General features: G+C 61.3%; 3 protein-coding genes across 5 annotated transcripts; 1 reads left to right on the forward strand and 2 right to left on the reverse strand.

Moving 5' to 3' along the window:
* The first annotated feature begins 298 nt into the window (after positions 1 to 298).
* Positions 299 to 4,256, forward strand: RAB3A (RAB3A, member RAS oncogene family). Its single transcript, XM_065858060.2, has 5 exons — positions 299 to 398; positions 1,148 to 1,375; positions 1,590 to 1,708; positions 1,802 to 1,926; positions 2,998 to 4,256. Exons 2-5 carry the CDS (start codon positions 1,148 to 1,150, stop codon positions 3,186 to 3,188), a joined length of 663 nt encoding a protein of 220 aa, XP_065714132.1. The 5' UTR covers positions 299 to 398; the 3' UTR covers positions 3,189 to 4,256.
* On the reverse strand, positions 4,192 to 8,599 carry MPV17L2 (MPV17 mitochondrial inner membrane protein like 2). Of its 3 annotated transcripts, XM_065858056.2 has the most exons (6): positions 8,565 to 8,599; positions 7,601 to 7,784; positions 6,337 to 6,498; positions 5,622 to 5,698; positions 5,171 to 5,240; positions 4,192 to 5,088 (listed from the first exon to the last, which is right to left on the reverse strand). In XM_065858056.2, the coding sequence occupies exons 2-6, from the start codon at positions 7,764 to 7,766 to the stop codon at positions 4,865 to 4,867; spliced, it is 699 nt and encodes a 232-aa protein (XP_065714128.1). In that variant the 5' UTR covers positions 7,767 to 7,784; positions 8,565 to 8,599; the 3' UTR covers positions 4,192 to 4,864. The 3 variants fall into 3 exon arrangements, with proteins under 3 accessions (XP_065714128.1, XP_071655689.1, XP_065714130.1); XM_071799588.1 differs by lacking the exon at positions 8,565 to 8,599 and having other exon boundaries at positions 7,601 to 8,028; XM_065858058.2 differs by lacking the exon at positions 8,565 to 8,599 and having other exon boundaries at positions 4,851 to 5,088; positions 5,171 to 5,299; positions 7,601 to 8,030.
* Positions 8,600 to 8,843: 244 nt separating this feature from the next.
* IFI30 (IFI30 lysosomal thiol reductase) lies at positions 8,844 to 11,595 on the reverse strand. Its single transcript, XM_065858439.2, has 7 exons — positions 11,291 to 11,595; positions 10,596 to 10,775; positions 10,387 to 10,461; positions 10,214 to 10,309; positions 9,235 to 9,387; positions 9,080 to 9,148; positions 8,844 to 8,967 (listed from the first exon to the last, which is right to left on the reverse strand). The coding sequence occupies exons 1-7, from the start codon at positions 11,423 to 11,425 to the stop codon at positions 8,902 to 8,904; spliced, it is 774 nt and encodes a 257-aa protein (XP_065714511.1). The 5' UTR covers positions 11,426 to 11,595; the 3' UTR covers positions 8,844 to 8,901.
* Between the last annotated feature and the right edge of the window lie 429 nt (positions 11,596 to 12,024).

Here is a 12,024-nt window from a genome sequence, read left to right on the forward strand (position 1 = left end):
TGGTCACCCACCCTCCGAGCGGGAATGGTCCGCCCCATGCCCCCCCCGCCCGGGGAGGGGATGGTTCAGCCCCCCCGGCCACCGCCGCGCCGCCGGACCGCACCACTGCGCGCCGCGAGGGGGAAAGCGGCGCCCACCACCGCGCCAAGAGGGGCGTCACCCCTCCCCTCCGCGCCCCGCCCAGCGTGCCGCCCGCCGCCTGTCAATCACAGCGCGCCGCCGGCCAATCAGCGCTCCCCACCAGGGGCCGAGCCTTGACGTCACGCTGATTTACATACTTCGCCCCGCCTCTCCCCCCTCTCTCGCCGACGTCATCCGGGCTCTGCAACCGGCGGGGCGGCGCGCGCCGCTGCTGCAGTTGCTGCAGGAGGAGGCGGCGGCGCGAGCGCGGGCTGGAGGTGAGCGCGCGCCCCCGCGCCCCCCCCGGTGTGTTCCCCCCCCCCGCCCCCCGGGCACCCCCCGGAACCGGTACCGGCGGCTGCATCGCACCGGGGGGTGGGAGGGGCGGGCGGGAGCTGCTCGGGGAGGGGGCGTCCGCCAGCTGGCGGCTGCACCGGGCGGGGGGGGGGGCGGGTTGCAGCGAGGGGGCCGCGGGTCCCCCCCGGTCACTCTGCCGGTGCACCGGGGTGCGGCGGGCTCGGGCCTGCGCGGGGGGGGCAGGGGCTGAGCCGCCTTCTTGCAGCACCCAGCGCCCCCTCCCCGCAGCACCCTGCAGCACCCTACATTGCATCCCCCCCCGCAGCGCTCCCCGCTCCGCCCTGCGCCCCCAGCTCCGTGCCCCCATCCCCAGGACCCTCCCCCCCCCGCAGCACCGCTGCAGGTGCCATTTTGCAGGGGAGATGCAGGGTTGGCTGCAGCGCCCCAACCGCTACCGGGGTCACAGCCCCCCCGTCTGTGCACCCCAACTTCGCTGTGGCACCTTCTTGGTGTCACCATTGGGGGTGACAGCAGAGCCCCCCCAGCGCTGACAGCACCACGCCTCACCCTGGGTGATACCCCCCCCATCATCTCACATTAAAATAGGACATAATTGCCACCGCGTTGGTGGGAAAACAGCTCCGGATGGTGGCTCCGGTGCCGCCCGGAGCCCGATGCTGTGCGGGTTTGTCACCGCCGCCGCCGTCATGGCCTCCCCCCCGCCTTGCAGATGGCGTCGGCGACCGATTCCCGCTATGGGCAGAAAGAATCCTCGGACCAGAACTTCGACTACATGTTCAAGATCCTGATCATCGGCAACAGCAGCGTGGGGAAAACCTCCTTCCTGTTCCGCTACGCCGACGACTCCTTCACCCCCGCCTTCGTCAGCACCGTCGGCATCGACTTCAAGGTCAAGACCATCTACCGCAACGACAAGCGCATCAAGCTGCAGATTTGGGTGAGGCCCCCGCACCCCCCGCTGGTCTCTGTGGGGCTGGTGTGATGTCTTGGGGTTGGCATGGGGCTGATGTCGTGTGCCCTGGGGACCTTGCTGTCCACCTGGAGTGGCTGCATCCATCACCCCGGGGGTGACGCTGTGTCCCCGGGGGTGACGCTGTGTCCCCAGGGGTGACATTGTGCCCACGGGGGTGACACCCTTGTCCCCTCGGCAGGACACGGCCGGGCAGGAGCGGTACCGCACCATTACCACGGCGTATTACCGCGGCGCCATGGGCTTCATCCTGATGTACGACATCACCAACGAGGAGTCCTTCAACGCCGTGCAGGACTGGTGAGCGCTCACGGAGCCCTGGGGGACCTCCCCAAAACCACCCCCGCGCTCTTCCCCCCCCCACCATCCTCCCTCTTTCTTTGTCCCCCAAAGGTCCACCCAGATCAAGACCTACTCGTGGGACAACGCCCAGGTCCTGCTGGTGGGGAACAAGTGTGACATGGAGGACGAGCGCGTCGTCTCCTCGGAGAAGGGCCGCCAGCTCGCCGAGCACTTGGGTGAGCCGGGGGGGCTGCTGTCTTCCCACAAATAATTTAATTAGGGGCTTAATTCCCTGGCTGTAACTCTTCTGCCTCAATAGCGGCGGTGACTCGTCAGTTAGGGAGGAAAAATGAGGTATAATTAAGCCGCGAGCGCCAGGGCGTGATGGAGTGTTCGGTTACGGTGCTGTAAACCTGCCGGGAAGTGCTGGGGGGGGAGTTGGGTGTTCCCGGGGCTGGGGGGGATCTGGGCGTGCAGCACACGCAGCCCTTCAGTGTTCTCCACTATTCTCCAGGATTTTTCTCCAATATTGTTCAATATTCAACATTCTTCTGCAGTATCGTTTAATGTTCTTGGTCAGTTTAGTTCCATATTGTTCAATAGTGTTCAATATTGTTTAAAGGGTTCAGTATTGTTTAATATTCTTCTCCAATGTTGTTCAATATTCTTCTTCAATATTCAACATTCTTATTCAATATTGTTCAATATTATTCAACGTTCTTGTTCAATATTGGTTTCCAGTATTGTTCAATATTCAATGTTCTTATTCAATATTGTTCAATATTGTTCAACATTCTTGTTCAATATTGGTTTTCAATATTGTTCAATATTCAATGTTCTTGTTCAATATTGTTCAATGTTCTTGTTCAGTATTGGTTTTCAATATTGTTCAATATTGAACGTTCTTGTTCAATATTGTTCTTGTTCGATATTGTTCAATATTGTTCAACATTCTTGTTCAATACTGGTTTTCAGTATTCTTCCCTATTCAGTGTTCTTATTCAAAATTGTTCAATATTCACCATTCTTATTCAACATTGTTCAACATTCTTGCTCAATATTGTTCTTCGATATTGTTCTTCGATATTGTTCAGTATCGTTTAATATTGTTCAATATTCTTCTCCAATATCCCTCAATATTCTTGTTCAATATTTCAATACGGTTCAATATTGTTCAATATTCCCCAATATTCCAGTTTTATTCACTATTGATGACCACGTTCACTGTTTAAGGAGGGGAGGCCCATGGCATCGCTGGGGGGGTTTACCCCCGATACCCCCCCTTAGCATCACCTCTCCCCCCGCAGGTTTCGAGTTCTTCGAGGCCAGCGCCAAGGACAACATCAACGTGAAGCAGACGTTCGAGCGGCTGGTGGACATCATCTGCGAGAAGATGTCGGAGTCGCTGGACGCGGCCGACCCGGCCGTCACCGGCGCCAAGCAGGGCCCGCAGCTCAGCGACCAGCAGGCCCCCCCGCACCAGGACTGCGCCTGCTAGGGGCACCCCCCGCACCCCTCAGCGCACCCCACACCCCTCAGCGCACCCCACACCCCTCAGCGCACCCACACCCCCCAAAAAACCCTCATTTATGGGGCGAAACATTTGCTGCTGGTACCTCCCGAAGGGCTGCGGCCTACCTAGGAGCCCCCATTCATTTAGGCTGTGCCCCCCTTTTTCCCCTCCCTTAATTTATTTTTAAGCCTGGGCTGGTAGATTCCCCCCCCATTCTGCTTTAAATCACCCCCAAAACCATTATTTTCTCCACCGCACCCCCAAAACCTCACGTGTCCCCCACACCCAAAGGGCCCCCGGAGGCTCTTGGCGCCCATTTCTCCCCCTGGCTGGATGGATATTTCCTAAAACTCTTGTTTATTTGTATAAATAGACGCTAATTTATGCTCCCGCCGTCTTCCTCCTTGTACAGAAGAAACTCCCCTTGTAAATAGGTGTGAGCTGCCGTGCCGTGGCCGTGCTGGTGCCGTTACTTTTTACGTTTAATTCTATGTTTTAGTTCGGTTCGTTTCGTTTTCTCGGTGTGGCAACCTTGCTTGTGAACCTCACTTTAAAAAAGAAATCAATCTATTATTTAAAGGTTTAACAAGATAATCATACATGAGCAAGGCCAGCCAGGCCCTGGAGCAAATTAGCCCGGCTTGGGGACCTTTGAAGAGGTGGCATTTTGGGCTCGTTTTTGGCTCTTTTTGGCCAGGGGGGTGTGCGGGGCTTGAAGGAGCAGTCGCTAATTTGCCGCAGGGCGTTGGGCTCCGTGTGTTCCTGTCGTGCTGTGAATAAGTGGCTATTTCCGTAGCGATGATGGACCCGAGATCCTGCCGCCCCCCTATTTATGTTTTTCTCGGAGCGCTGTGTCTTTATTTTAACAGATTTACCCCCCCCCTCTCCCCGCCTCTTCCCCCTTTCCTATTTTTGTGACGTTAACTCTGTACTGTACAAATGTCAAAAGTGTCAAAAAACGAGAAAAAAAAGATAAAAAAGAGTACAATTTCCTAAAAATCACTGTATTAAAAGAAATGTTGTGAAGAAATAAATCGATGCTGACCACCTGTTCCTCGGGGTCTTCGCTCCTCCTGTTGCTGGGTAGAAGCAAAAATTAGCTGGTTGCTTAATTAATATTTGCCACGTGGTGGCTCGGCAGTGGGGGGGGGGCGTCACCCTGGGGGGACGAGGCACCAATAAGGCACAGCTTTAAAAAATACATATATATTTTAAAAAGATCCCATTTAGGCAGCGTTCCTCGCTGCTGGAAATGAATGAAGCGCTCAGGTTATGGGGGGGAGGTCTGGCTGGGATCAGAAGGGTGTTTTGGTCCCAAATCCTGCAAAATTCGCCTTAAACCCTCCCCCTGCCGCCTCCACGTTGGTTCGGCCGCTGGGAAACGGGCGGCAGCCATCGCACCCCTGTTTACATCAACCCAGAGGTGTGGGGGGAACGGGGCGAGCGGCTCCTTGATCCAGCTCGAACGTGAGAAATGAGCAGGGGAAAGGGCTGGGGAGCCGAGGGGGTGATGTCCTGATGTGGAAAAGTGGGGGAACGCTGGAAAAAGGGGGGAAAAAAGCCATTTTTGGGTAAGGGGAGAGCACAGACCATCCCTGGGGGGGTCGGGCAAAGCGTGGGCTCCGTGGAGAAACACATCCAAATAAATCAGCTTTCCAGGTTCATCCGTGACACGAGATGGGTTGTAAACGCAACCCCAAGCCATTGTGGCAATTAGGGAGGGAGTTAATCAGGTTGCGGTGGGGGTCTGGCTGTTGTTTTCGGGGCGGGTTGAGCCAAAACGCCCAGAAAACCACTCGCCGTGGGCAACAAACGGCGTGGTTGGGAGCAGCGGGCTCTATGTCCCAACGTCGCGCTGGTTCTCGGGGCCATCGGGGCGGCTGGGCTGGAAAATAGAGAGGAAAATGAAGGCAAATTCGGTGCGAGCGGGGCTGGCGGCGGCGAGAAACGGCGGTGCCGGCGCTCACCCGGTGCTTGAGGTAGGAGAGGTAGATGTCCCAGCCCAGCGTCACCACATTGACGTAAACCACCCGGAGTCTGGGGGGCACGAAGAGGAAATTGAGGAGCTGAGCAGCCGGCCAGATGCACCAGTCAGCCTGGGGGGGACAGCGGGGAGAGTTTAAAGAGGAAACGGCCTCAAGTTGCACCAGGGGAGGTTGGGGTTGGATCTGGGAACAATTTCTCCCCCAAAGGGCTGTGGGGCATTGAACAGGCTGCCCAGGGCAGTGCTGGAGTCACCATCCCTGGAGGGCTGGACAGACGGACAGGAGGTTCTCAGGACACGGGGCAGTGCCGGGGTGGGTTATGGTTGGACTCGATCTTAAGAGGTGTTTCCAACCAACGTGATCCTGTGATTCCATCATCTCCCCACCAGGGACGGGATGGGATGGGATGGGGAGCTCAGGGGGATGAATTTACCTTGTAGAACTCCCAAAATTTCTCCTTCAGCTCCCCCCAGCTCTCCTCGAGCGACTGGCCCTCCAGTGCACCCATGCCTGCGGGGACAGACGGGTGTCAGCAAGGACAGACTGTGGACAGGGACAGAGACAGATGGGTGTCAGCAGGGACAGACTGGGGACAGGGGACAGATGGGTGTCAGCGGGGACAGACGGGACAGAGACAGACGGGTGTCAGTGGGGACAGACTGGGGACAGGGACAGATCAGTGTCAGCGTGGACAGACTGAGAATAGGGGACAGACTGGGGACAGGGGACAGACCTGGGACAGGGGACAGACGGGTGTCAGTGGGGACAGACTGGGGACAGGGGACAGACTGGGGACAGACGGGTGTCAGTGGGGACAGACTGGGGACAGGGGACAGACCTGGGACAGACTGAGGACAGACGGGTGTCAGTGGGGACAGACTGGGGATCGGGGACAGACCCGGGACAGGGGACAGACTGGGGACAGGGGACAGACTGGGGACAGGGGACAGATCTGGGACAGACTGGGGACAGACGGGTGTCAGTGGGGACAGCGGTGCCGCCAAGGCTCCAGCTCCGGGGAGCAGGGATGTGAATCAGCATCTCAGCTGCGCCAGAGGCTGAAAAATGCCCCCCAAAACCCCCCAGTTTTCTCCATTAACGGGGGCTGCCGGGTGCCGCGCTCAATCCCCAGTGCCACCACCACACACCGAGGAAGTACCAGGAGCCCAGCACGGGCGATGCCACCAGCTGGTCGATCAGGACTTTCTTCAGGACGGTTCTCACGCCCCGCGCCGGGAACGCCGCGTCCAGCCAGACGTACCAGTAGTGCAAGGGGGGGCCCAGGCTGCAGCCCACGGCGAACATGCGTCCTGCAACACAGCACCCCCGAGCCCTCAGTCATTGAGGTCACCCCCTGGGGACGCCCCCGGAAGCGGAGCCAGCTGCGGGGAAGCCACAAAGGGAGCGCGGCTTTGCAAACGTGACCCCGATTCTGCTAACGACGCGATTAAACGAGCGCTGTGGTGCAACCCGAGCCGGCGATGCGACCGCGACGGGTGCTCAGTGCCCCTCAAATAGGGGAGAAAATGGGAAAGAGGAGGGAGAAACTTGGGCTGAGATAAGCACAGTTTGATAAAATAACAAAATACTAATACACGGCCAGTAAACATATATAAAAATAGAAATAAAAGATACTCGAGGCAGCTCCCCGTGAATTGTGCCCACAGCGAGCAGCCGGGCCCGGGGAGCCGCACCCGCTCCCAAAAGGAGGGAAAAAGGCAAAAATAGGAAAAAGGCAAAAAGCCCAGAGGCCCCTGCAAAATGGGCAAAGGCCGAACGCAACGTCCCGAACCAAAACTGTCCTGGTTCCAGCGAAAAAGAGCCAAGGAAACTGCACCTGAGAGCAAGAGCAGTAACGCCCAAGAGAGCAAGCGGAGGATCCCGCTTTCCTCAAACAATTAGCATGGTGCTAATGGGATGGAGTACTCCTATTGATCAGTCTGGGTGTCCGTCAAGGTCTGTCCATCCATCCCCCTTCCTCGCGGCCTCACACCTGCAGGCAGAGCTCAGACCAGAGCGACCAACAACATGAACCCTGCTGGGGCGTTACCTCCTGATCTCGAACCCAACGCAAACCAAGTTCCCTGTCCTTCTGGAACTGAGGGGCCACAACTGGACACAAGATTCCAGGGGTGGTCTCCCCAGGGCAGAGCAGAGGGGCAGGAGAACCTCTCTGACCTACTGACCACCCCCTTCTAACCCACCCCAGGTCCCATTGGCTTCCTGGCCACAAGGGCCAGTGCTGGCTCATGCTCACCCTGCTGCCCCCAGGACCCCCAGCTCCCTCTTCACCGCTCTCTAATAGGTCATTCCCCAGCTTACACTGGAACCTGGGGTTGTTCCTGCCCAGATGTAAGACCCTACATTTGCCCGCGTACGTATACATATGTGTATGTGTGCCCCGGTTGTCACCTGTGCGTGCCAGCTGGGGCTGCGTGTCGGGGTGGTGGCGGCGGTGCCAGGCCTGCTGCAGCGTGTCGCCGGCCGCCAGCAGCGCGCCGCAGCTCGCCGTGTTGGTCAGCAGCAGCAGGCGCCCGTGGAACAGCGGCCGCAGCAGCCGCCGGCCCCGCGACAGCATCCTGAGGAACAGAGCCCCCTGGGGCCCCCGCCGAGGGTCAGCGGGGACAGACACCCCCAGACACACACACACAGTCACTCTGTGCCCCCGTTACCCGTGCACTGCTCCCCAGTGAGTGCTGCCGTACCCCTCCAGTTCCTCTTGTGCTCCCCAGTTCCCTGTTATCCATACCGTGCCCCCCAGTTACCTGTGCTGTGCTCCCCAGTTAGTGCTGCCGTACCCCTCCAGTTCCTCTTGTGCTCCCCAGTTATCCATGCTGTGCCCCCCAACTACTGCTCCTGTACACTCCCAGTTCCCCCAGTCATCCATACTGCGCCCCCCAGTTACCCATGCTGTGCTCCCCAGTTAGTGCTGCCATACCCCTCCAGTTCCTCTTGTGCTCCCCAGTTCTCCCAGTTCTCCATACTGTGCCCCTCTAGTTCCCCCAGTTATCCATGCTGTGCCCCCAGTTACCTGTGCTGTGCTCCCCAGTTAGTGCTGCCATACCCCTCCAGTTCCTCTTGTGCTCCCCAGTTCCCCGCCATCCATGCTGTGCCCCCCAGTTACTGCTCCTGTACACTCCCAGTTCCCCCAGTTATCCATGCTGTGCTCCCCGGTTAGTTCTGCCGCACCCTCCAGTTCCCCCCGTGCCCCCCGTTATCCCTGCCGTGCCTCCCAGTCCCCCCGTTAGCGCTGCCGTACTCCCCAGTGCCCCCCGGTTAACCCCGCTGGGCCGCCCCGTCTCCCCGGTTCTCCCCGTTACCCGCGCTGTGACCCCCGTTCCCCTGCCGGACCCCCGTGTTTTCCCCCCCCGCTCACCGCCGCGCGCTTCCGCCACCGGCACCAGCGGGGCGTGCCCCGTAACCGAGCGTCTTCCGCTTCCGCCGGCCGCCATGACACTTACCGAGGCGCAGGAGGCCGCCATGACAGTTACCGCATGACGCCTACCGAGGCGCAGGAGGCCGCCATGACACCTACCGGGGCACAAGCGGCCGCCATGACATTTACCGAGGCACAAGCGACCGCCATGACACCTACCGAGGCAGCAACGTTCCCAGCGCGCCCCCCCCCCCAAACACAACGCTCCAGAGCCTCTGATTTTTCCACAAAATCGTCCTTTTTATTCGCCGCTCGCTCCGTGCTCCCACGCCGCCCCTCAGCGCCTGCAGCCGACCGGGACCTTCGGGGCCCCTAAGCCCCCACAGGCCTTGGGCTTCTCCCCCTGCCAGAGAGCGGCTGGTAGAGCCCCAGCAGGGACGGGGACAGGGACAGGGATGGGGACAGGGATGGGGACTGGGACGGGGACAGGGAGCCCCCCTGGACCCCCATCCCACCTGGTAGAGGCGGCAGATCAGCCCCAGCAGCGAAGCCTGTGCCTGCTCCTGCAGCTCGTCCGTGTGTTTCTATGGGGGACACAGGGCGCTCAGGGGGTCCCCGCTGCGCCCTCGTCCCCCCGTTGTGTCCCCTCCCGGTCCCCTCCCCGCCGTACCCCGTTGACGAGGATCCAGGGCACGTATTGGTGCGGGGGGTCGAGCGCCTCGGTCAGTTGTGCGTTGCGGTGCATGAGGGCGGCCCCCACGTCCCCCTGCACGCAGGCGGTGACGCGGCCGCTGTCCAGCTCTGGGGCGTAGACCTGCAGGCACTGCGGGGACGGGGACACGGGGGCGTCAGGGGGACACGGGGATGTCTGGGGGACAGGGGGACATCGGGGACGGGGGATGTCAGGGGAACACGTGGGGATGACAGGGGGACAGGGGGACACGGGGACCTCAGGGGGACACATGGGGACGACAGGGGGACACGGGGACGTGGGGGACACACGGGGACGTCAGGGGGACACATGGGGATGTCAGGGGGACAGAGTGACACATGGGAATGTCAGGAGAACACATGGGGATGTTAGGGGGACACAAGGGGACATCAGGAGGACAGGGGGACACATGGGGACGTGGGGGACACATGGGGATGTCAGGGGGACACATGGGGATGTCAGGGGGACAGAGTGACACATGGGAATGTCAGGAGAACACATGGGGATGTTAGGGGGACACAAGGGGACATCAGGGGGACAGAGGGACACATGGGAACATCAGGGGGACACATGGGGACGTCAGGGGGACACGGGGACACATTGGAATGTCAGGGGGACACATGGGGATGTCAGGGGAACAGGGGGACACGTGGGAATGTCGGGGGATACATGGGGACATCAGGGGGACATGTGGGAATATCAGGGGGACACATGGGAATGGGGACACACACCGGGAGGTCAGGGCGATGGGGACATCGTTGCAGTGGTGAGGAGGGGACAGGGGCCACACACATGAGATCACAGGGACAGGGATGTCCCTGTGGTGGTGAGCAGGGGACAGGGACACACACACCAAGAGGTCAGGGGGACCAGGACAGGGACACACACACACACACACACACACACACAGAGGGAGGTCAGGGGGACAGGGACATACGGCCTCCAGGTTCTTGGTGACAGAGCTGCCCGACTCCAGGCAGAAGATGACGGGGAAGTAGGTGCTGAAGTCCTTGGCCTCGTGCATCAGGCAGGTCTACGGGGACAGGGCGGACGGTGAGGGGCCAGACCCCCCTGTGCCACCACCCTGGGGACGGGGATTGTCACCGTCACCTCGATCATGTTGCCCAAACACTCCTCAGGGCCGTGCTGGCACTGGAAGCGCCACTTCCCGCTGACGTTCCTCTCCTGGGGGACACACGGGTCTGAGCAGGGGATGAGCGCCGGGGACAAGCACCGGTGGCACAGGGGACAGGCACCGGTGGCACAGGGGACAGGCACCGGTGGCACAGGGGACAAGCACCGGTGGCAGCGGCTCCTACCTGCGCATTGCCGTAGGGGACCAGGGTGACGTTGAAGACGTCGTCGGGCAGCACCAGCCACGCGGTGAAGAGCTCCTGCACCAGGAACGCGCGGCACGCGGGGCACAGGCTCTCGTAGAACAGGCTCAGCTCCACGGGGGCCGCCGCTGGCTGCGAGCGGTTGGCGCAGCGGCGCTCGGCCTGCGGGAGGGTTTGGGGGGGCTCAGCGACCCCAATATTTGCAGGGGATGGGGGGTGAAGCTCCTGGGATGTGGGACCGGGGTGCGCAGGGCTGGGGAGGGAAGTGAGAGCGGCTGCGGCGGCCGCGGGTCCGGTGCGATGCCGGCGCGGCGCTGGGGCTTTCCGAGGGAACTTCCTCAAAATATTTTTGGGGAAAACAGATCTGGTGCGGTCGGGATGGGTCTGGGTGGGGGCGCAGCCCAGCGTCCACCGCCCGTTTGCGGCTGCACCCCCAGGGCGCTGCCGGAGCCACTGTCGCAGGGTGGAATAAGCCAAAAAGGGGGTTTTATGCTGAAAAAGCAGCTGGGGATGGGTTGGGGGTCGGCGCGTCCCCAGCACGGCACAGGACCCCCGGGCACCCCCGCGAGGTACCAGCCTGTGCCGCAGGGATGCCAGCACCGGTACCGCGGGCGGTGTCCCCACACTGTCCCGGCGGGACGCGTCCCCTTGTGCCCGGTGGCCGCGGTGGCTCTGACCTGGCAAGCGGCGGCGATCTCCGGCGAGCTGCACCATAGCGGGGCTGGGGCGTCACAGCCGGGGGTGGCGGCCACCACCGCGAGCCCGGGGGCCAGCAGGGCCACCAGCAGCACCAGTGTCACCGCGGGGGCCATGGGGACGCTGTGGGGTGGCAGGGAGCCGAGCCCGGCCCTGCCGGGGGTTTTAAAGCCCAGCTGCGCCCGCCCCCGCGCACCCGTCCTGCCCGGATCAACCGGCCTCCTGTGACGCCAACGCTGCTGACTCACGTGGGGACGGCCGGCGTGGGTCACCCTGTCCCCGCTGTCCCCCCGGCTCTGGACGCCCCGTCCCCCTGGCCCCTCGGGAGCCAAGCCCCGAAGGGGGTTTGGGGTCACAGCCGCTCAGCCCCGCCGGCGGCTGCCGCTTCCCCGCAGGTTGCGACACGTTGGGGACAGAAACCCAACACCGTGTGCAGCAGCTCCGAACGGGCAGGGGGTGGCTCTGTGTGGGACCCCCCCAGGACCCTATGGAACCCCCAGGGGCTTCGGTGCTGCCCAAAATCCCCCTGTGCTCATTTCTGGGGCTGAACACTGAACCTTGTACTTCCCCGTTGGGTTCAGCCACCGTTTCCGGCTGTTTCTCGCCCCTGGGGGTTCGGTGCCACCTCCTTGTGCTGCCACCTCCCTGCACGGGGACAACCCCCACCTGTCCCAGGTCCCCAGGCGATAGGTCACATCCTGCGCCCAGCCCAGGA

This window comes from Patagioenas fasciata, chromosome 27 (genome assembly GCF_037038585.1).
Source record: "Patagioenas fasciata isolate bPatFas1 chromosome 27, bPatFas1.hap1, whole genome shotgun sequence".
NCBI lineage: Eukaryota > Metazoa > Chordata > Aves > Columbiformes > Columbidae > Patagioenas > Patagioenas fasciata.